This window comes from Argentina silus (genome assembly GCF_951799395.1).
Source record: "Argentina silus genome assembly, chromosome: 13".
Classification (NCBI taxonomy): Eukaryota; Metazoa; Chordata; class Actinopteri; order Argentiniformes; family Argentinidae; genus Argentina; species Argentina silus.
The window spans coordinates 16,984,082-17,005,653 of record NC_139667.1 but is presented as its reverse complement, the minus strand read 5'-3'; the positions used below and the strand labels follow the sequence as shown (position 1 = coordinate 17,005,653).

The window sequence follows — 21,572 nt, the reverse complement described above, 5'->3', positions numbered from 1 at the left end:
ATAAAAACAGGTCAATACAGCAAACAAAATGCTAATTTGGTGTAATCAAGTGAACAAGCAACAGAGCTGTGCTTTTTTGCTGTCATTTTACAGTAAACTATTATTTTAACAGTAACACAATTCACAATTGTTATACATTTGAATTGTGTAAAAATGTCTGAGTTTTTCTTTTTAAAATCCTTGTCTCATCTTTTAATGTGTGTAAATAGTTATACTAATACCACAGAAAAAAATAGGAAAATGTCATATGGTTCAGTCCTTAAAGAAGTTCCAAGTTTGATACAAAATATATATTGATTGTACATGCTACTCAAATTCAGCTTCGTGGAGAAGTTGGTGAAATTTCAGCTTTATTGCACACTTTTTCTTGTAAGGTAACCGCTTGAGGTGAGGAAGTAGGCTCATGAAAAACATCTCGTCCTCGTTTTCTCCACCTAGCTGTCCAGCTATCTGCCAGCTTTCTTTCCACCTAATCTCCTGTAAGCTGTTGTCCAAAGGTGTAGGGGACATCTTAGTATCGTTCAGACTTCTATCAAGATCATTCTGCACATCAGAGTTGCTGGTTGTCTCTGCTCCTTCCTCTTTCGTGTCATCAAGTTCCTCCGCACTATTGTTACTGGTACCAGATCTACTTGAATGTGTAAAGGGAATTAGGAAAGTCATAGGTTGGCTGAATCTCCATTTCTTGAGGGCATTTCCTTTAGCACCACGACACCGATCTGCTTTCACTTTCCTTGTAAAAATGTCCCTCAGATTCCTCCATTTTTTGCGACAGTCTTCCTCTGAAACAGGAAAACAGTTATTCTTAGAAGGACAGCTCAGTGACTGCATGCATACTTGGGTAGTTGTACAACACACGTACAACATGCTTAATGTCAAAGGTTAACACGTAGGTCTAGGCGATGTACTTGACTTCATGTCAACCTGCTGCCATGATCACTGTAGTCAGTCCTTTTTGAGCTTGATCCCATAATGTAATTTCATCCTCACATACACTAGAATTATATTCATATTTAATATGAATGATGTGGTGACAGCTGAGATGGCATGGTTTGATTTTTGTGGCATAAACATGATTGGGCTGATGGCATCAGGTTGCTAACATAAGTGAGAGTGGTTTCTCCAAGTGCTGTGTTCACTGCTTTACGTGAACAGGTTTAATCTTTTTTTAAATATATTTTTAGGGCATTTCTGCTTTATTGGGATAGAGACAGTAGAGATTGACAGGAAGGATGGGTGACATGCAGGATATGTCGTTGGCCGGATTCGAACCAGGGACCTTGTGATGATATGGTATGCGCCTTAGTGTGCTACGCCACTGAGCGCCCCCCTAATCTTGTGTTGAGTCAAGGGGCAAAGTCCAGGAAGCAAGGGATAATCTTGTGAAAGTGTTGAGATAATAATAGGTTGTTATCATGAAGTGTCACAATCGGCTGTGTGAACATTTCATTTGTCAGTTCAATAGAAAGGCATTGAAAAATGCTAATTATTTGATGTAATATAATGTAATAACCTACTGTACATGATGGGGAGAGGGATGCAGTAGACATGTTGCAGGCAGGAAACGCTTTTGCGTTCAGATTGAAATATCAACATCAAATACAACTTGCATGACAGAGGTACATGTCTATAAGATCCTGCATGAACATTGGGAATATCTTGCATGCAGATTGAAAGTGATTACCTTTTATTAGTGACTAAAGTCACAGCGAACACATTGATTCAGCTTCGCCTGATCTACAGTCAATCTACAATTCTGGCACGCAATAGACGGGATAGTGGGATACTGTAATAGACATGACCACAGGAAATGTTCATGCACATTAACTAGGGATCAATAATTAAGAACCTTTTGCATCGCCATTATCAACTTCAAATACAATTTGAATGACAGAGGTACACGTGTGATCCATCACCAGTTTACCAAACAGATCCAAAGTTCTGCATCCTGCAAGAAAATGACACACAGATCCTCATTGCTGGCCTATGCTCACCAGTAAACTGTTAAAGGTCCCCATTTAAAAAAAAACAAAAAACACAACAGCTGCATTATAAAATGTCACATTAGCCCCATTTCCCTTAAAAGGCGCAAGCAGCAAAAAATATGATCCGTTGCTTGCCCAATAATGTCCTAAGCTAGACAGGCTTGCCACTGTTCTCACAGCCACACAAGTTTGCATACTGTTCTCACCAGAGTTGTTTTGCAGACCAGGAAGACGCTGGACTTCTACCCCATCACTACAAAACACCACATCCTCCCAAGCCATATTGGCTTGATGAGCCAGGCCATCAATCAAATGTCAAGTCAAGTCAAGTCAAAGTTTATTAGTCATATGCACAGGATAGTTTTAAATTGTATAATGAAATGCTTACTTGTTACTCAACAGCGCAATATCAACAATACAATAATAACACATTCGACAATAAGTGCAATAGGCATACGTGTAAAATAAAGTGAGCAATACAATATAGTAATAAATAGTCGTGAGTGAGAGTATATGCATGTGTACTACTTGTGTATACGTGTGTGTGTGTGTGTGGGGGGGGGGTTACGGTTAAGCTTATGGCCTGAAGGTAGCTCTCATAACTGGTAGAAATGGAAACCACAAAAAAAAACTCATTAACCACTTCAGAATTAATTAACTAATTGAGTTATTCCTTTAGCAGTAAGATGGGCACTCTGGAGATACTGTAATGAGACCTGCTGTACCTCCAAGACCAATTGTTTACAAAAGGTCTGACCTAGTGATCTCCCTATCTTGGACCATTCAAGCTTCTCAACATCTGATGTTTTGGTCGAACTTGACCCCCATGGTAGTCACCAAATCCAAGTAAACTTCCCTAACAGCATCTGAGTACCTACCGTGTTCAAAACTGTCCATGTTATCTCTGTCCATCTTCTATCAACACAATCCTTCATTTACCTATTCCAGTCACCAAGTTCCCTCCATAAATCCTCAATAAGAAAGTCCACATTACTTAAACAACATGGCGTCTAGGCAAGCTAACAACTGATCCTTCAAATGCCTCCCTGTCACCAGACCTAAACTTTCTAGTCTTAGACTTGGTTCACACATATGCATAATACCTCCACTGTCTACTGCTAGATACTTATACTTTAATTATTGATATTGACTTAGTAGTTGTATTTCGCCTTCCTTCATTGTGTATTGTGCTATTTTTACTAGTGTGTTATTACTGCACTTCCTATTGAGAGGAAGCTTGCAAAGTAAGCATTTCATTGTACAGTTTAAAACCTGCATACTGTGCGCATATGCCCAATAGACTTGACTCAAGTGCAAACCTATCCATTTCAAACATAACCTTATTGGTCAATAGGTTTAAATCTAACTTCAGTTCCCTCTACAAATACATGCCTTTGATATATCTATAGTCTATCACACTCTCTAAACACCATACTTCCACCATCCTTTGTTATTTTGCTGCAGCTCATGTTGTCCTGTTGTTATCCACCTTTTTCCCCACAAGCACTTGACTTGAAACACTGAGGAGTATGGAACCAATACGCACAGACTGTAAAGCTTTTTTCTAACATTTTCTAAGGCAAATTATTTTAACCTAAAACATTTATTAAAGACATTTATACTACATATTATGGGGAATGGGACCTGTTCATCTAGGGAATAGCTGAGCATTGTGCAGGATAGGCTCATCATGGATGGATGGATGGTGAGGAACTCAACTCTACTCTTCCATTCAGGCCAGGACAGCAATTTTACTGTGAAGTCACCACAAATTGATTGTGTCTGTGTATGTGATTGACTCTACATACAGTAATGAGAGAATTTGACAGGGCTACTCACAGTGCTTGGAGAGGAAACATTAATGCCCCAGGGGATGAGAGGGCACATGGGACAAGGCTTCAGATTATGTCATGAGAGTGAGTTGACACTGGTATTTGGAGTGGAGGGGGTCATCACCTTGGGATATTCAACGAAGCTAGCTAGCAAGATATAGTAAGCAGCCTGGTTATTATAGTAACTTGTATGAAAATCGAACAAAAACACTCAGCGAATTTAAAGAAACTAAAAAGCATCTCCTTCTGTTAAATCTTGTTTCTTGTAGTCTGCAATTAAGTGGCCAATTTCAGCGGTAGTTTTAGTCCTGGCTGCGCCTATTAACTGTATTGGGAGAAGCGGTACAAAGAAAAAGTTGACATTCTATCAGAATGTTCTGTCACAATCAGCCCCTCTAAAACGAGGCAAGCTTATGGGCCACAACTATTCACACCAAAGATTGATAACAATTTTGAAGTAAGCTGATTGTTATACCTATAGTCACAACAATATATACTTCGCCAGCTCCAGGTTACTAGGCTTTCCTTCCGTTTCTTCGTTATACGCTAGCATAGGCAACTTATTTATTCATTTTGACCCACAACTAGGCTATTTTCATATTTCGTTTTTACGAGCATTTATACAGACTAATAGGAACATAGATGCAACCCGCGATGGAGTACGGCGTGAATTTTGATGGAGTCGAGGTCAAACTGTGAGTTAATATTAAGGGACAGCAGTCTGCCCACCCTCATTGCGAAAGGTTGACGAGTGTATGGCTGAGATCATGTCAGTAGCTTGAACTTGTGAAGGAAAAGAAGTCTTAATCTTGTGGTATTTCCCTCGCTGGTGTGACCTGAGGACATGTTGGAACTACCGCGTCACACGTCTTAGCTCAACTAGAAGTAAGAAGGAGTTGTCTGTGTACTCTCAAATGATAGTGATTTGTCATTAGTAGCTTCTGATAATATCCCGTCACGTTAAAAAGAAAAGCGAGAGTGCCAGGATGTTTCGGTGCCACCAAATGAAATGGAATTCTATGTATCATTTAAGGATGGAGAGGGTGCTGTGCGAGTTCTAATCAGTTCATTTGCTATTGAACTGCGTTCCGTGGCAGTTGACCAGCTGAGACCAAAATATGTATCTATTGTCCTGCCTAACTGAGCTTGTTCATGTGTCCATCCTATTTACAGTCATTGGTTCTGAGCTGCACTTTAAACTAAGTGTCATTTTTTTTATCAGCAATAAAATCGTTTTTCTAATTATTTCTTAGGCAAAATATTAATTCTAAGCTTTCATATATTGTATTTGTCCCATTCAACGGATAACTATCTAAAATTGAAAGTTACCACTAGCAAAACTGGAAATGACTGAGTCTACGTTTATGCAATAACAACTTCAAGCTATCATGCCAAATATAAACAATAGACATAGACCCTAATGAAAAGCATTACACTTTGCCACTTCAGATCAGATGGTACCAATATGTGAAATGTAACCCAATGGACCGTGGACTACTGGCTTGATCATTAGCTACTAGCTTAAGGAAGCTAGCTAGCTAATTAGGCATTCACTGATTAATTCAGAGCAAGCTACCTTTGAGTCCTAATCGCCCACTCACAGCCTTCCATGCCTCTGTTTTTCTGACCGGATCTCTGTAGGCTGGTAGCGTTGAGTTATATAATTCAGGGTATTCTGAAACGGCAGATATGAGCTTTTCAGCCATTACGCTAGCTAGCTAGCTAGAATAGTTTCCACTCACCGGATCAATCTACGTCTTAACAGCCACATTAACGAAGTACTTCCGGGTCACGGAATTTAAAAAATAAAAGTCTTAAAGTAATAAATAAAAAAACAGATAAATCTGTATTTATTCATGATTTATGACAAATAACTGTCTAAATATTAACAAGGATTCATATTTGTTGATATTTAAGTGACATTTGTATGAAATGTTGGTTTCAAGGTCAAATAAATGCAGCCAATGAAAATCACTGTATATGAAATATATATTGGCTTATAGCACCAACTATTCTAGGCGCTGTGGTAAATGTATGGTAGCAAATACTCAGAAGAGTCTATAGAATCAATACATGGTGTCATATCATGGGGCACTGCATAATTGGGAGTGTTCTTGGCCTTTTTCTCCACCCATACCATTGGCTACAAATCACTGTATATTAAATATATATAGCGCAAAAACTATTGATTGCATTGTTTTCGGCAGCCATAGAGAAGGACAGATTTTACATTTGTGTTGAAGATGCAGATCTTGGTGTTTATGGCCAATGATATGGGCGGAGTAAAAGGCCAGCAAAAGTTGCAATTATGCAGTGCACCATTATATGACAGCATACATTGATTCTATAGACTCATTGCTAGAATACATTTACGCTATAAGCCAATACGTATTTTATATACAGTGATGTTTTAAAACCCACATTTTATATAAATGTCACTTAAATATCAACAAATATGAATCATTGTTAATGTTTACACAGTTATTTTTTTCAGAAATCATGAATAAATATAGGTTTATTACAGTTTTTTATTTATTAATTTAGGACTTTTTAAATCCGCTATTCCGTGACCCGGAAGTACTTACATTTACAAGTACTTCGTTAATGTGGCTGAAAAGACGTAGCTAAAAACAATTATCCAAATAAGACGTCGTAGCAATCTAGATGGATTTGTGCCACACTCATAAAAATAATGTGTTCCAATTTGACCGCAGCGCGTGACAATATTGACGATAAATCGCGGCCTCTTGGACATTATTGCTTAACTGAACGACTGACTGAGAAAACAAGGGCAGAAGGTATGCATCATGATTTCTGTGAAAGCACAAATTGGTATGGCTACGCATTAGCCGACTCAGGATAGCAAGTAGCCCCATCAATGACTAGGATTATATTAATGTTTACATTTCTGGATGTTGTGTGTAATCCTAGTCACACATTGGTGGGTTGGGGAATAAACATAACTTCTGCTGAGTATTTTGACTTAATTTTTTTATTTTATTAAGAATTACAACTTTCCGCAAGCACAAGTATGATAGGTACTTGCAGGTTTTACTAATCAAGTTTATTCCGCGATAGAGTGCGGCGGAGTTGCAGTTGCAACTAGTTAAACCGGAGCGGACCTCAACACCGTAAAATGTGAGGTCCGAGGCCCCCTTATGCTATGGTGGCTGCTAAAGGAATTGACTCTTGCGGGAAAAAAAATCGTTTCCAGATTGCAATACCTCATTGTGAATCTGAAGTCTTCTACTTCCATACTACTTTGAAATAATTTTCCAATCACAATATATGAAAACTCAGCCGTTTGAGACCAAAACCTACGCGACAATGTTTGCTTGTGACAACATCTCATTGCGATGCAACATCAATAATTAGGTATGATGGTGCTGTTGCTCAGTGAATTATTTCCAGCGATAATTGTGGGAATGTCGGACGATTTTGTTCATCTCCTTTATAATGTATATTGTCGTCTCAGTGATCCTGATGCATTAGGTTATTAGCAATGATATAATAAAGACATTATAAGGCATCATACATGCCTATAATAAATTATAGGCCTAACACATACGTTTATGCTTTAAGTATTTTAAAAGTCAAACTTTAATCAAAACAAAAAAAGCTAGGCTTGCAAATTTACTAATTCTGCTTCTTGATAAATGGCATATGTTAGGTTTAGTTAAATTGGAATTTCAAGATCTGACGTGTTTGACTTGTTGACCAAGTGCAGATCAGCATGGGTCGAAACAGTGGCAGTACCTCCCGCAGTGTCCCAGTGGTGCTGGTATGCCTTGGTGCTCTGCTCTTGGGCAATGTGCTGATCTACTTGTACCTGGACTCACTTCACCAGAGCGGGGAACCTCCTGTGGCACCTCATGGCGTCTGCCCATCCCGCCACTTTAAGATGGCTGCCATGAAGAGCTGCTCGCCTTGGCTGCAGTGTCCACAAGTGCGCACAGAAGTGCGCAAATTGAAGATGATCGGCCAGGGAGCAGTAAAGCAGGTTATAGTCTGTCTACAATATGAAATGCTTTTAAATCTAGCTCAAAGTCTTATTTGACTAATGTCCATGATTGTTATAGCTATCTATATTATCCTCCTACTCACTCCACTCAGTTTGGAGTTTGTTTGAAATCAAACAAGTACTATGACGTTAAAGTTGAGATTCAACTTATTCAAGTTGAGCTTTTATTTGATAGTATTTGTATTTGTGTCCATATTGATTTCACCAATCAGAAACACTTTTTATGCATAGTCCCCCTGTTTCAGGGTACCCAAAAGTGATGAGACAGATTCATCAAATGTCCAAATGAAGCACTCATGTTTAGTATTTGGTCGACTATCCTTTGCATGCATTAACTGCCTGAAGTCTGCGACCCATTAACCCCACCTGACGCTGGGTGTCTTCTCTGGCCTGTTCCAGGCTCACTTATGCCAAATGATGTGACGGAACACACCTGACTAACCAGAAACACCTGTCAAGCCAATTGTCCCATTACTTTTGGGTACCCTGAATAGGGGGATTATGCATAAAAAGCGATAAAAGCTGAGAATCTCTACTTTAACTTCACAGTAATTGTTTGATTTCAAATCCAAACTTTTGGAGTGTAGACCCAAAAGAAGAAAAAAAACCTCTTAATTGTCCCATTACTTACGCAGGCCACTGTATTTGAGTAGGAAATCTAAGATTGCACCTTTAACGTCCTCCGTCTTCTTCTACAGGTTTATCTCTCAGAGTGGAAGGGTCACAAGGTGGCCCTATCCGAACTCTCATCACTTGAGTACAAAGAGGACTTCCTGCACGGGCTCTCTATGCTCCAGGCCCTTCAGGGGCCCCACGTGGTACAGCTGGTGGGGCTGTGCCTTGAGGACCTCACCCTGATCACTGAGTACCACCCACTGGGCTCTCTGCTCAGCCTGGATGCTGTGCTGACCCAGGAGAGGCACCACACCCACAACACTTGGCAGATCCGGCTACGGCTAGCACTGGACTATGTCTCCATTCTCCTCTATCTCCACACCAGCCCTGCAGGCCCCCACGTCATGTGTGACTCAAATGACCTGGAGAAGACTTTGTCACAGTTCTTGCTGACCAGTGACTTTCACCTTGTGGTCAATGATTTGGATGCCTTGCCGCAGGTGGACAGAGCCAGGGGCCAGCTAGTTAAATGCGGCCACCGGGAGCTCAGTGGGGACTTTGTGGCCCCTGAACAGCTGTGGCCCCATGGTGGTGAGCTGCCATTTTCAGACAAACTGATGCCGGGGTATGATGAAAAGACAGACATTTGGAAGATTCCAGACGTGACGCATTTCCTGATGGGGAGTGTACCGGGCGGTGACGTAGCCCACTTCCACCTCTTTCAAATCCACCAGGAGTGTAAGAGAAGAGACCCCCAGCTTCGCCCTTCCACTTCATCTGTCCTAAGTGTGTATAGATCAGTCTATGCAAACATGATGAGAGACAGTCCTGGCCCTGGATCTAGAGACATGCTCTAACCACTCACTGTGAAAATTCTCTAAATGATTATACATAGCCAATGTATTCAGCTGTTTTCTCATTTAATATTAATAATGCATTTATTTTGTATAGCACTTTTCTCAGTACTCAGACACTACATTTCATGGAGAGAACAAGAATATAGATAAATAAAAAGTAAAACAAAAGCACAGTCAGTAAAAACAACAATTAAAAAAAAAGAAAAGTTAAAGATTAAAAGTAAGTTTAAAAAGATGGGTTTTGAGGGATCATTGGAAGGAGGAGAGTGTGCTGGATTCTTTGGATGATAATATTTGTCTTATCTGTCCATAAGACCTTTTCACACCTGCAGGCTTTTTAGCAAACTGACCTGACCATTCTTTTTGAGGATAACTAGTGGTTTCAGTGAAGTCTCTGGTGACATATTCTGCAGATGGTAGTCTCTGACACATTCAAGCCTCCTACCTCCTGGAGAGTGTTCCTGATCAGTGGGGTAGTTATTTTGGTGTTTTTCTTAATTATTTTGAGCATTCTTCATCCACTGTAGAAGTCTTACCACTGTAGAAGGCCTACCAATCTGTTTGTGATTGCTGAGCTCACCAGTGAAGTTTTCTTTCGAGTTATTGATGTTCCAAACAGTTGATTTTGGCAGGCCTAAGGTTTTGGCTATGTTTCTGATCTTTTGTTTTCTGATTTTTCAGCCTAATAATGGCTTCCTTGACTTTCATTAACAACTCTTTGGTTGGTCCTCATGTTGACAGACACCAATAGCAGACTCCACCATTGACAGCTCTCTTTGCCTGCACAAATGATGTGACGGAACACATCTGACTTACCAGAAATACTTGTCAAGCCAATTGTCCCATTACCTTTCATGCCCTGAAATAGGGGGATTATGTATAAAAAGTGTTGTCTTTTCTAAATGGTGAAACCAATATGTACACAAATACCGTCAGATAAAAACTACTTTAACCAAATAATTGTTAATTATTTGATTTCAAATCCAAACTTTTGGTTATAGAGCCAAAAGAAGGAAAACATTTTCACTGTCCTATTACTTACGCAGGCCAGTGTATATAGAGGGTTTATTTTAGTGCCACTCCACAGTAATGCAGCAATTGAACAATACAAAAATACAGATTTCAAGGTCCAGCATGTTGTTTTGGGTGTTGCTTCCCCTGCTTGCCACACTGAACATTGCATATTTCTAATAGCTCCAAACTTGTGCATATCCTTGTGAACAGTTTTGAGGCATCATACTATAAAAACAATACATAATCGAAACGTCATTTGTATAAATATATATATATATATATATAATACAAGACATGTATGCAAAAACAAAAGGAATTTACATAATTTTTACCAGATACAATTTCACACCACTTTTAACCCACCATTAAGTTGAGCATGAGCTTGTTTCAATGGATCCATTATTACAAAAAATACAGAGACTTTTTGTGTGTCTACCTGTTTCTAGAGCGGGGCCACTCTAGATCTAAATTTAACAGAAGAGCTTTGATATTGATGGGATAAATCATTATGTACATACGATTCCATCTCAAAAGATAGATGCTTTGTTTATCAGTTGATACCACTTTTGTTTTTCATTCTCTTAAGTGGTAATTTTTTGTTAACACTGTATCAGTGAGTTGAGGCATATGAAATAGAGCTAAAAAAGGCTTTGACATGGTATATAATTTTTTTCTTTGCAGCTGCAAAGCCACTAGCCCGATTACACTTTTACAAGATGCTCAGTTGGCATGCTGCATAAAAAAAGCCAGTTTTTAAAAACATACTGGTGATGCCATAGGGTTTTCCAGCCCATGTCACCTTGAATTGCAGCATTTGGCATGTATTTCCCTACTCAAGATAAAATCTGCAGGCACGATTAAAGATAGCATTAACACATGAATAACTTCTGTACCCTCATACTGTTGCAGCATAAGTGATGATAGGTACAGTAGCACTCGTGAAACAGTTTAGTAAAACATAAAAAGTTAGGCTGCCCATGGCTTTACACTTTGCAATAATGGAACGAAGGACACGATTCCCATGGTTAGCTATGTACTTAACAGGCACGTTTTTATCCCAAAATTAATTCATAATCTACCCCCAATGTAGCAGCACCATTGGTGAACTTGCGTTTCTACAGTGTACAACCTTTGTTTTGTCTACATTTGTCTAACAGTTTCCACTGTTCACACCAGTTAAAAACAGTAGTTAACATTTCCTGTAGCTCATCTTCTGTTTCAGAAATCAGTACACTGTTGTACAGTATGCATATAAAAAAACAGACACTTATTCATCGTTTACACACACAGAGATCATTAATTGGGGCCTTAGCACAACAGCGCCATCTGCTGACACTCAGTGCAACACTACCCAAGAGAGGCCTGCAAGTGCCGATTCAAGTCCCTAAAGATGTGTCCAGCCAGGGGGACAACAAACCATTCTTTGAGGACTGTTCATCTTTTTGACCTTTTTATCTTTTTGGGCTTGTCCAATTGGGACTTGCATTATTACAATGAAGATTATTGTGTGGAACACCCTTCTGCATCTGGGGTATGTTTGGATAGTTTATAGTCTGCTCCTCAACAGTGAAGGATATTTTTAATCAAGTTAATGAACCAAGTTTTACTGGACCGGTGGTTCTGCCCCCATTACATTATCTTATCTAGCTAGCTAATTCCTACCCTCAGTATCTGACTGAGGGCACTCTGCGACAACAGGACACCCGCACCATTACAGTAGTAGCTCAAAGTCATGTTCACTGGTTAGGTGAAATGCTGTGTGGGTCCCTAAAATCTTAAAATTGCTATGGTAGTCCCTACGACTGTGATGTCCAATGCAAGCCAGCTAGCCTGCCACTGATTTGCCTGTGCTTGGTAGCTACATGCAACTACCTATATATGCTCCGAAACATGTCAACATTTGCAAATGCACCCCTAACTGATGTAAGCACACACACTGCCAGACATAGGGAGGTTAGGCATGTTTGCAGATATACTGAAAGAGGTGGTTTGTTAACAGGCTGACTACAGTTTATGGCATAAGCTAAATCAAACAAGGACTACATAGCATGTAGCTCTTCTGTCAGAATGAGGGGAGGGGGATGTTCATTATTCATTATAGTTTTTGAGTGTAAAGATACTGTACATATCCCATAGGTTAGGTTATACCAATTTTAGTTTATTTTGGGACTAAAATTGATGTACTTGACCACTACCGATTCTACAGGCATGGGAGTTCAACTGAAAAAGTTGTTTTTTTTCTACTTGTGTTTTGACAGATTGTATTATTCGTATAAACTGTCCACAAACCAATGCACACGTACACACAAATCATCATACAAAAAAAAAATACAACCAAAAGCATAATGCTTGTCACCTGTTTAAGATTTAAATTTCAGTTGGCATGAAAGCCTACCCCCTGCATAGATGGCACTGCACCTATTTCAAAGTATGTAAATACATTCCAGATGTGAATATCAGGTCTTGGTGAGACTATTTGAATAAGAACATACAATACAGAACATATACTGTCAATGATTTGTCATTTCTTAGATAGTTGGGGAGTGGGTGAGGATAAAACAGCAATGCATTTATAGAGAAGCACATTCCCTGACCAAAAGGACACCTTTCATATGTTTTCAATAACGTGTAGATGATTAGGAGCCTGACATATTGCTGCCCATTCTAGATCCAATTCCCACTTATTAACCAAATATCAGGACCTTTAACCTGGTATTCATGACTCTCTTAACAAACTCAATGTCCATAACTGTCAAGTTGTTCACAGTTCATTAATATTCAGTTTTGTATTGCTCTACTGCAATAACCAAACCTGACTGATTAGGCCAAACTATTTGTCAAGGCTAAACCCGATATGCCACTCTGAAGGTGAGGAGGAGAATGGCAAAGGGTGACACTAATTGGTCTTAGGAATTATTGGGTTCAGGTGTGACACACAAAGTGAAAAGATGAGATCAGACCACCGGGGTCTTTCAATAATTTAATACAATGTGCACACAAGGGAGAGATACAGCAAAGTAGGACGGATCTCTGAGGAGCCGAATGCCGGTCCTCTGTATTAAGAACTACAAGCAGTGAAAAAGTACCAGAGCTAATCTAATGACCTCGCTCAGCCCCCCTTTGCTCTATGTCTTATCTTATGGGCTGCTGGTGCCCATCCTGAGGTCAATGTGTTTACCATGCTAAAGTATAAGAATGGCACCAGCAGCTTGGTCTAATCAAAATCCAAATGAATCCTTCTGGGGACAGAGAGACAAGAGGGCCTTATTGAGCAGCCTTTAACTGATCTGACAACTGTAATACTAATGCATCATGTAACTTATTAATCAGCCAAAATCACTTTTCCCATCATTGGCTACATTGTGTTTAAAATTCTTACACATAATGGCACATGGGTCGTTCTAGTTCTTGTGTTGGTTATTGTTTTGACTTTATGATTGTCTCTGCCACTTGTATGACACAGTAATTATACAGTATTAATATGTATATGTATCTAAATTAGTGGTTCTATGCAACGATAGCTAGTTTAACATCATGATAGATTGATACTTATTAAGATAGATATATTAATTCATTCAGTCCATGATAATGAAATTATATTCTCAGAACCCAGAATCTCATCTCTCTGTTGAGATTCTAGGGGCTTGGAAGGGAACAGAAACTGGGGACGGAAAGTTGCCACTGAGTCTAAGAGTCTTACTTAGTGAGACCAAAGATATTCTATATTGAGGAGATGCGCAACTCCCTTGATTAACAATAGATTTTGTGATAGACAGGGAAAGTGGTGCCAGTTCCACATTACATTTCTGACCAACACAGTAGTAGATAAGCTTCACTGACAGATGTCTTTCTTAGGACCAATAGCGTCTGTTTCTCCGAGCAACACGTGTGTAGATCAGCCTTTGTACTGACAACGCGGGGCCAGTCATCTTGGGTTAAATAAATTTGTCAGATATCCAATGCAGACAAAATGAAAGATAAAATTAAGCGGTACCACTTTTGGTACCCTGGAATAAGGGGACCATGCATAAAAAGTGTTGTAATTTCAGAATTGTGAAATGTACACACTTCCATAAGATAAAAGCTGAGTCCCAATGCAATCTTCTGAAGCATACTGCAAAGAATTAAACTGAAATAAATCTATTCAAATTCTCTGTATCAATTAATTATCCTCCTAATTGGAATTACAAGTTATTCTTAATTCAGAATTGACTCCAACCTTGCCTCAAAAGCTAGTCATTGAAAGCTGATTGGAATACGGAGCACAAAATGAAAACAAAATAACACAAACAAAAATGTGTGGGTATACACTCCTGTATGGCAACTTCAGTATAATTTGGGGAAAAATAGGTATACTTCCATTAACCCTAACTTGAGGCTGCAATACTGTATCAAAGCAATTCAATAAAAGACAGTGTATTGAGTAGTGTGACATTACCTTGCCATTGTTGTTTGAGCTCTTCCAATCGATAATAGATCATCACCCCTTTTTTCCCCCACTAGGTGGCCTCATTTTACAGTTGATGCAATGGTCCTTTTCCAGCCAAGACCATGTTCTTCACTCTCTCAGTCAAAAGCCATTAAGCTCACAAGTTTCACTCCCTTTCATGCCCAGCAAAGTAATGTGGGTGGATTTATTGGTTTTGCAGGAAGTTTGGTTATCATAGATGGCCTAACACACAACATGATGTCACCACTATAGATTAATTCAATTCCACTCTGTTTCCATGGTTCCATCCTTACTGTCCATTTCTATCGACCTCCCAAAAATAAGAATACATGCTGCCCAAAATAATATGTGGCTTCCATGCAGATCACTGTGGTGTAAACCTAGAGATTAACCACAGAACCAAAAGGAGATTCTTAAATGTTACTTTTCAGAGGGATTTACCTCATCGCTTTCGGCAAGATTTGTTGGAAATAGCTTGATTAATTAAGTTCCAATTGAAGAAGTTCCTATCTTCTGATTTCAGAGATAAACAAGATGACACTCATTTGAAGACATTGCTCAAGAGTCTCAGAAGGACTACTCTACAGTACATTCAGAATAAGGACATTGTAACCATGTTATCACAAAATACATAATTCTTGTTCAATGAGAAATCAATCATTTCATCCCAAAGGAAATCTACATTGTTATGGACACTTTCACACACTGCTCAACCATTGCAAGCAGTGTTTACTATGTTTAATGTTGACTCAGCAAGATGAAATGATTAAAGAAATTGGACGACAACACCACTCTGTAGCCAATCAAAATGTGTTCCATGGCCAAATGTAGCAATTGAATGAGTACTTTGGAAAAAACAGTCTAATGGTATTTGAAACTTTTAAACTATTTTCTTCACCAAAAAAACAAACAAAAAAACTTTGTAATACTCTGGCATTAGACTTGGTCAAATTAGAAACAAATAAGAGCAATTCAATGCAAAGTTGAAATCCGCAGTGTTATGCTGGCATGTAAACTGGCCATAGCCTACTGGAAAACATTGCAAGGACATTTGAGAACCTTGGACCACTACAAGATTTCAAACAAAATCAACACTGGTTAAAGATAACACAGGTAATATGGTTACTGCCTTTGCTTATTTTGAAGACGATTCACCTTCCCCTGACGAAACACATAGTTATCTAGTATAGAAAGGTCTGCATCCTGTAATTTCTTCTTGATGAAGTATACATTCCCCAGCATGAAAGGTTCTTTGCTTACACACTTCAGCTCGCCATTAAAGATGGCCTGAAAGTCTGAGGTGTTTTCACTAGCTGCTGCTGTGGATATCCTCTTTGAAGTGGCCACAGATTGTGCGCAAGGTCACAGAAAGCTACTGTAACCGGTGGCGATTAAACCCGGGTTTCTCACATGTCAAGCCCAGGTGTACACCATTAGACCAAGAGGACAGCCTCTTGGTGCGAAGGTGGAACCAGGCAGGGTTACTCATCATGTGGGCGTGATTCCAAATCATCTCCACTACATTCTCCCTCTTAGATCAAAAGGACCTCCTCCTTTGCAGAGGGATGCACCCTTTGGGTGACACTGTAATTGGTGGAGAACCCAGGTTTCCCACACACCACCTCTGAACATATACCATTGGACCCAAAGGAAGTGTTGCTGCACCATGCTACATCAATAACAAATGGTAAAATCAGAGAAGAACAACCATCACAAGAGGCAAAGATAACAAAATACTGAAGAGAGCGACTGGTAGAAATCTGTTCATGCAGGGTCAAGGTTGTATATTACAGATCCCCACATTTGGCATACTCGTTCATAAGATACAGTAATGCCTATTCACTCTCGTTACTACTGCACAAGGCAGGCATTGAGAACTGCATTGCATTAAAACAGCTTTAATGCAAAAGTTTAAAAAAAATCATTCCACACAATGGCACAAGTATTAGTCCCTGATGACAGGAATATGATATCAGTCACAGGGGATCATTTGTTATTGCTCCAAATCTGAATTTGCATATGCATTTATTATGCTGGAATTCTATTTGTTTTTGTGAATGATCTGGTGTTTCAGCAACGCAGTTCAAAGGCCATTTTTTCTCAGGCTTGCCTTAAGGAAACAAGAATTCTGATAAAAAAAAGCTAATTGAGCCGTGAGGTCTGATATTCATCGGCAATTGACACATACTGCCTTATCCTGATTGATCTGCTTCCTTGGAAAATTAAAGCTGTACACGGTACCTGATGGTTTCCCCTCTCCCTTAGACCAGATGTATTGTTTTTGGTCATTGCCCAACCAGACTGCGACTGATAAGACCACCCCAACAAGAACTTGTTTATTTCTTCAGACAACTGGAGGTTGGGAGTGGAAGAATTTGGAACCAGTGCCAAGTTCGCACCACAAAAGCAAACATGGACAGTATGGCTGTAGTCATACTTGAGGGTGAGCGGTTGTTATTCTTTCTCCTTTAACCAAGCAGCAAATCGCTCTGGAGCTACTGCTAATGGCAACCATTTGCGTATGTTTATCACCCGGATAATCAGAATGTCTGGAAGCAGAGGGCATTATTATTTTCACGACCGATTTGGATTGGGGTCATTGGGTGACTGCAGCAGTGATTGTAGAGAATGTTAGCTGCCCTTTTGGTTATGGTGGGACTGGATTGTTTACGCATGTAAGACATGTACATTGAATTGTGGACGAGATCCAGAAAACCTGTGATGGATGCCATGGATGGATTCCAAACGTATGCAAATAACATTGGCATTGAGTGCCATACCTTACACACACCCTTGCAGGGACTTAAACTGTCTTTGCATTGTGTAACCAAGACTTCTTTCCTACACTATCTAACTAAATGTGAGCTCATAACTGCCAAACTAGCTAACCACACATTATTCTTATAGTGAAAAAATGACAAGTCATACAAGTGTGATAAGTGGCCAGCTACATTAAGGTGCAGCTAGGTAGGGAGGGGACATTGGAGACATAAAATACTTTCCGAAGGTAAAGCCTAAGAATTAACATACATTTTCACACAGTTTACAAGGTCATAACCTTCTTCCACAAGAGAGATTTGACCCTGGCCACAGCCTGAATCTATTACAGCAGGGCGGTATGAGAGGGAACTGCTTTCTAATGTTTTGAGTTTTGAGTCCTACATTCTGTAGATCAAAATTTCAAGTACACAGTATAATTAATATACATATACATATACACATACAGTGCTCCTTGAAAGTTTGTGAACCCTACAGGGATGGTCATTATTAGTGTATAAAATATTAAAATGAACTTATAAAATCTTTATCTAAAACACAATTCGTAATAAAGATATTCCAAATAAAGGACACAAACCAAAAAATATGATATATTTTCATTGTTTATTTAACAAAAACTCAGATTTCATGTGTGCAAAAATATCTGAACCTCTTCAGTCAATAGCTTGTGGCACCTCTATTAGCAGCGATAACTTGGAGTAAACATCTCATATAGCCACTAATCAGTCTCTGACATCTGTTTTGCGGCATTTTTGCCCACTCCTCCTTATGGAACTTAGCCAATTGAGTGAGGTTTGAGGGTGTCTGGCATGAATTGCCCGCTTCAGGTCCTGCCACAGTTTCTCGATTGGATTTAGGTCAAAACTTTGACTTGGCCAATCCAAAACACAAATCTTCTTTCTCCTGAGCCATTCTTTGGTAGATTTGCTTGAATGTTTTGGGTTGTTGTCTTGTTGGAAGACACATTTTCAGCACAGCTTTAGCTCCTTGACTGATGGTTTGACGTTCTGTTCAAGAATATCCTGGTATACCTCAGAATTCATGGTTCCCTTAATGATGTGGAGTCATCCAGGTCCAGAGGAGGAAAAGCAGTCCCAGATATAGACATTCCCACCACCATGCTAGACTGTTGGGATAAGGTTCTTTTGGTGGTAGACAGTGTTGGGTTTTCGCCAAACATAGTGGTTTTGATTGTGACCAAAAAGGTCAATTTTGGACTCATCTGTCCAGAGAGCGGACTTCCAGAAACCTTCGGGCTTGTCCAGGTGGTCTCAAAGTTAAGATGGGCAGTTTGGTCCTTTTTTGACAGCAGAGGCTTCTTCCGAGCAACCCTCCCATGAATGCCATTTCGATTCAGTGTTCTTATTGTTGAAGCATGCACAGTTACCTGAGATGCAGCAAGGGAGGTCTGCAAATCTCTAGATGTTATGTTTGGGTTGGCTTTTACCTGATTTATTATTTTTCTTTGGCTCTTGGGGATATTTTGGAAGGGCGTCCACTTCTACGCCGAGTTGCTGTCTTGTTAAATGCTCTCCATTTGTAAATTATTTGCCTCAGAGTGGACTGATGGAGCTCAAATCTTGTTGAGATGAAGACTGATGTCCTCTGAGATCACCTTTCCTCTCGGCATGGTGTGTTTTGCATTCAACTGTATGGGTAACACAAAACTGACCAGGTTTCTTATCTCTATTTATCAGAGATCTGCCCAAACTCTTTCCTAAAGATCTTTCCTTTGATTGGTTCATTTGGTACCCAATTATTTACCCACCTGATTCTACTGACCTACTTGATTTAACCAATGCAACTTGGAGTTCCCTTACGTCACGTTAGCCACAGCATATAGGGCTGGGTATCAGATGATGGTATTTGTGTACATATTGGTTTCACCATTATACACCAGTGTATAATTGATTCCTATGCAAATCAGAGACCCTATAAAAACAAAGATATTAATTCTAAAATTACATGAACTATTATCCTTGTATTAAGATGCACTCAATTCAACTCATTGAGTGATTTGTTGATGACATTTTTGCATTTTAGCTAATTTTAAGAGTGTCATAGCAAAGGGTCTGAATACTTATGTACATGAGGTATTTCTGTATTTCAATTTTAATAAATTTACTGACATTTCTAAAAACCTGTTTTCGCTTTGTCATTCTGCAGTATTATGTGTGGATTGATGGCAAATTCTTTCAATTTAATCCATTTTAAATTGAGTCTATAACACCACAAAATGTGGAAAAAGTGAAGGGGTCTGAATACTTTCAGAAGGCACTGTATGGCTCCTCATAGGGTAAGAGAGGTGACAGTCACTTTGCCGAGTAAACCTTTTCTTTACATTAACCCAGCTGGTCCCTTGTAAATGCCTGAGATTAAAGTATTTACGATGGAGGTGTTGCAAGTAAGCTATGAGTCAGACTACTTTAAAAAACAAATGGAAAATGCATTGTTTACTTTTCAGAAAACAGGTGCAATGAGTGAAATGCCTCTTAAACAACAGTGGTGAGGGTATTTTCCACAATAATAGGTTATTATTAGGCACTGATCTGCCCCCCATCCCTCCCCCCATAGGAATTAATTGACTACAGACTTGCACATCATGTTTGATGGCCACAAGAACTGACTCTGGGCCAATGAGGTGAGATGCGATGTTGAAACCATGCCATGCAGTAAACCTGAGCTACACACAACTTGCACATATGTCTGTGTGTTGCCCAGTTGGCATAGGATCCAACCTGCAAGCTCCTCTTCTCTGTGTGCCCTCTGCCAACAGCATTGGCAGCAGATCCTGACGACTCGCTGTGAAACTATAGAGGGTGCACCTGGGCTTGCTTCGGGACTCTCAGAAGGTGTTAAAACACCAGGAGCACTCTGCTCCGGAGGGAGGGAGGGAGGGAGGGAGGGAGGGAGGGAGACGGTGTGAGGGAACATATTAACGAACAGGTGAAACTTCAAATTAAAGTCAAGCCCAATGCCTCCCTGGTAAATGTTTTTAAGAGCATACATCTGTTTTTAAGCTTGGCATCAGTGATCTAGCTGCTTGTAAAAAAGGCAGACATTTTTCCTCATACTGTAGCACTGATGTGGTTAATGTGTGATGTGTCAGTGTTCAAAGAGGTTAAATTCCATCTACCTACAACTAGTTATTGACCACAGAATGTGCACATTTTACAGTAAGGTAAAAATATTTAGCAGATATGCATATATGTATTCATCAATGTTTATCAGCTTTAGAATTCTTTATATTGACAAAGAATATGCAATGTTCAACTTTGACCACAAAATATGATGATCATCTTAAGTTTTAAAACAGTGAACATCCCATCAGTGGACATCCTATACACCCTTACATATTTGTGCCATACATAATTGAAATTTATTAAATACCTTCTACCTTATAACGATATGCATTTGTGCCAATTTTGATTGAAATTGGTTCAGTTAGGGCTGAAGCTACATAGGGCTAGTATGGTATAGATTACGAAATCATAAAAATACATTTGTAAGGGGAGTAAAACAAGGGCTAGTTTTTAAAAGATACATCACTGAACTTTTGTCACTAATTCTTTACATCGCATTTTAGCTTGAATGTTGGCTGTATGTTTCATGATATAATTAATCGATTTCTTATCTCATGAGACCCCACAGTCATGGAGCGAGCATAGTTCAGGCAGAACATTCTTCGTCAGTGCTAGCTGTCTGTCTGGTGACAGATGAGCTGTCTACACGTATGCACCCGACACAATCACATGTTACACATTGATATGGCGGCCTATTTAAGTGGTCAGCCTACACACCCCTCTGTAGCCTACAATACTGTTGCTGGTACGGTTGGTTGTTACTTTGCTACAAGAGTGCTGCTATTGTTTTGTTGATCTACGGAGAACAAATATTTAACTTAATTGCTGTAAGGCTCTCAAGCTGCATCGTAAACCATGCAATTCTTTACTTTCTTATCTTGTTGTGGAGGATATGGTGGCTTCATGAAGTTTGTTGTAACTTATTCTGAAATAAAAC

At 39.4% G+C, this 21,572-nt stretch overlaps 2 protein-coding genes across 4 annotated transcripts; one reads left to right on the top strand and one right to left on the bottom strand.

Annotated features, from left to right (window-relative positions):
• Positions 1-24: 24 nt before the first annotated feature.
• Positions 25-5,523, bottom strand: LOC310814294 (uncharacterized protein; the record flags this gene model as incomplete). Its single annotated transcript, XM_083683614.1, has 2 exons — positions 25-782; positions 5,394-5,523. 2 exons carry the CDS (start codon positions 5,521-5,523, stop codon positions 307-309), a joined length of 606 nt encoding a protein of 201 aa, XP_083539740.1. The 3' UTR covers positions 25-306.
• A 900-nt stretch (positions 5,524-6,423) lies between these two features.
• pomk (protein O-mannose kinase) lies at positions 6,424-10,391 on the top strand. Of its 3 annotated transcripts, none has more exons than XM_083683126.1 (3): positions 6,424-6,615; positions 7,665-7,817; positions 8,537-10,391. In XM_083683126.1, exons 2-3 carry the CDS (start codon positions 7,719-7,721, stop codon positions 9,308-9,310), a joined length of 873 nt encoding a protein of 290 aa, XP_083539252.1. In that variant the 5' UTR covers positions 6,424-6,615; positions 7,665-7,718; the 3' UTR covers positions 9,311-10,391. The 3 variants fall into 3 exon arrangements, with proteins under 3 accessions (XP_083539252.1, XP_083539251.1, XP_083539250.1); XM_083683125.1 differs by having other exon boundaries at positions 7,550-7,817; XM_083683124.1 differs by having other exon boundaries at positions 7,545-7,817.
• The last annotated feature ends 11,181 nt before the right edge of the window (positions 10,392-21,572 follow it).

Excerpts from the sequence above, each read along its gene's own strand:
- pomk (XM_083683125.1), top strand. The coding sequence starts at position 7,551 with ATGGGTCGAAACAGTGGCAGTACCTCCCGCAGTGTCCCAGTGGTGCTG. Across the intron at positions 7,818-8,536 it reads GCCAGGGAGCAGTAAAGCAG|GTTTATCTCTCAGAGTGGAA; the intron begins GTTATAGTCTGT and ends CTTCTTCTACAG.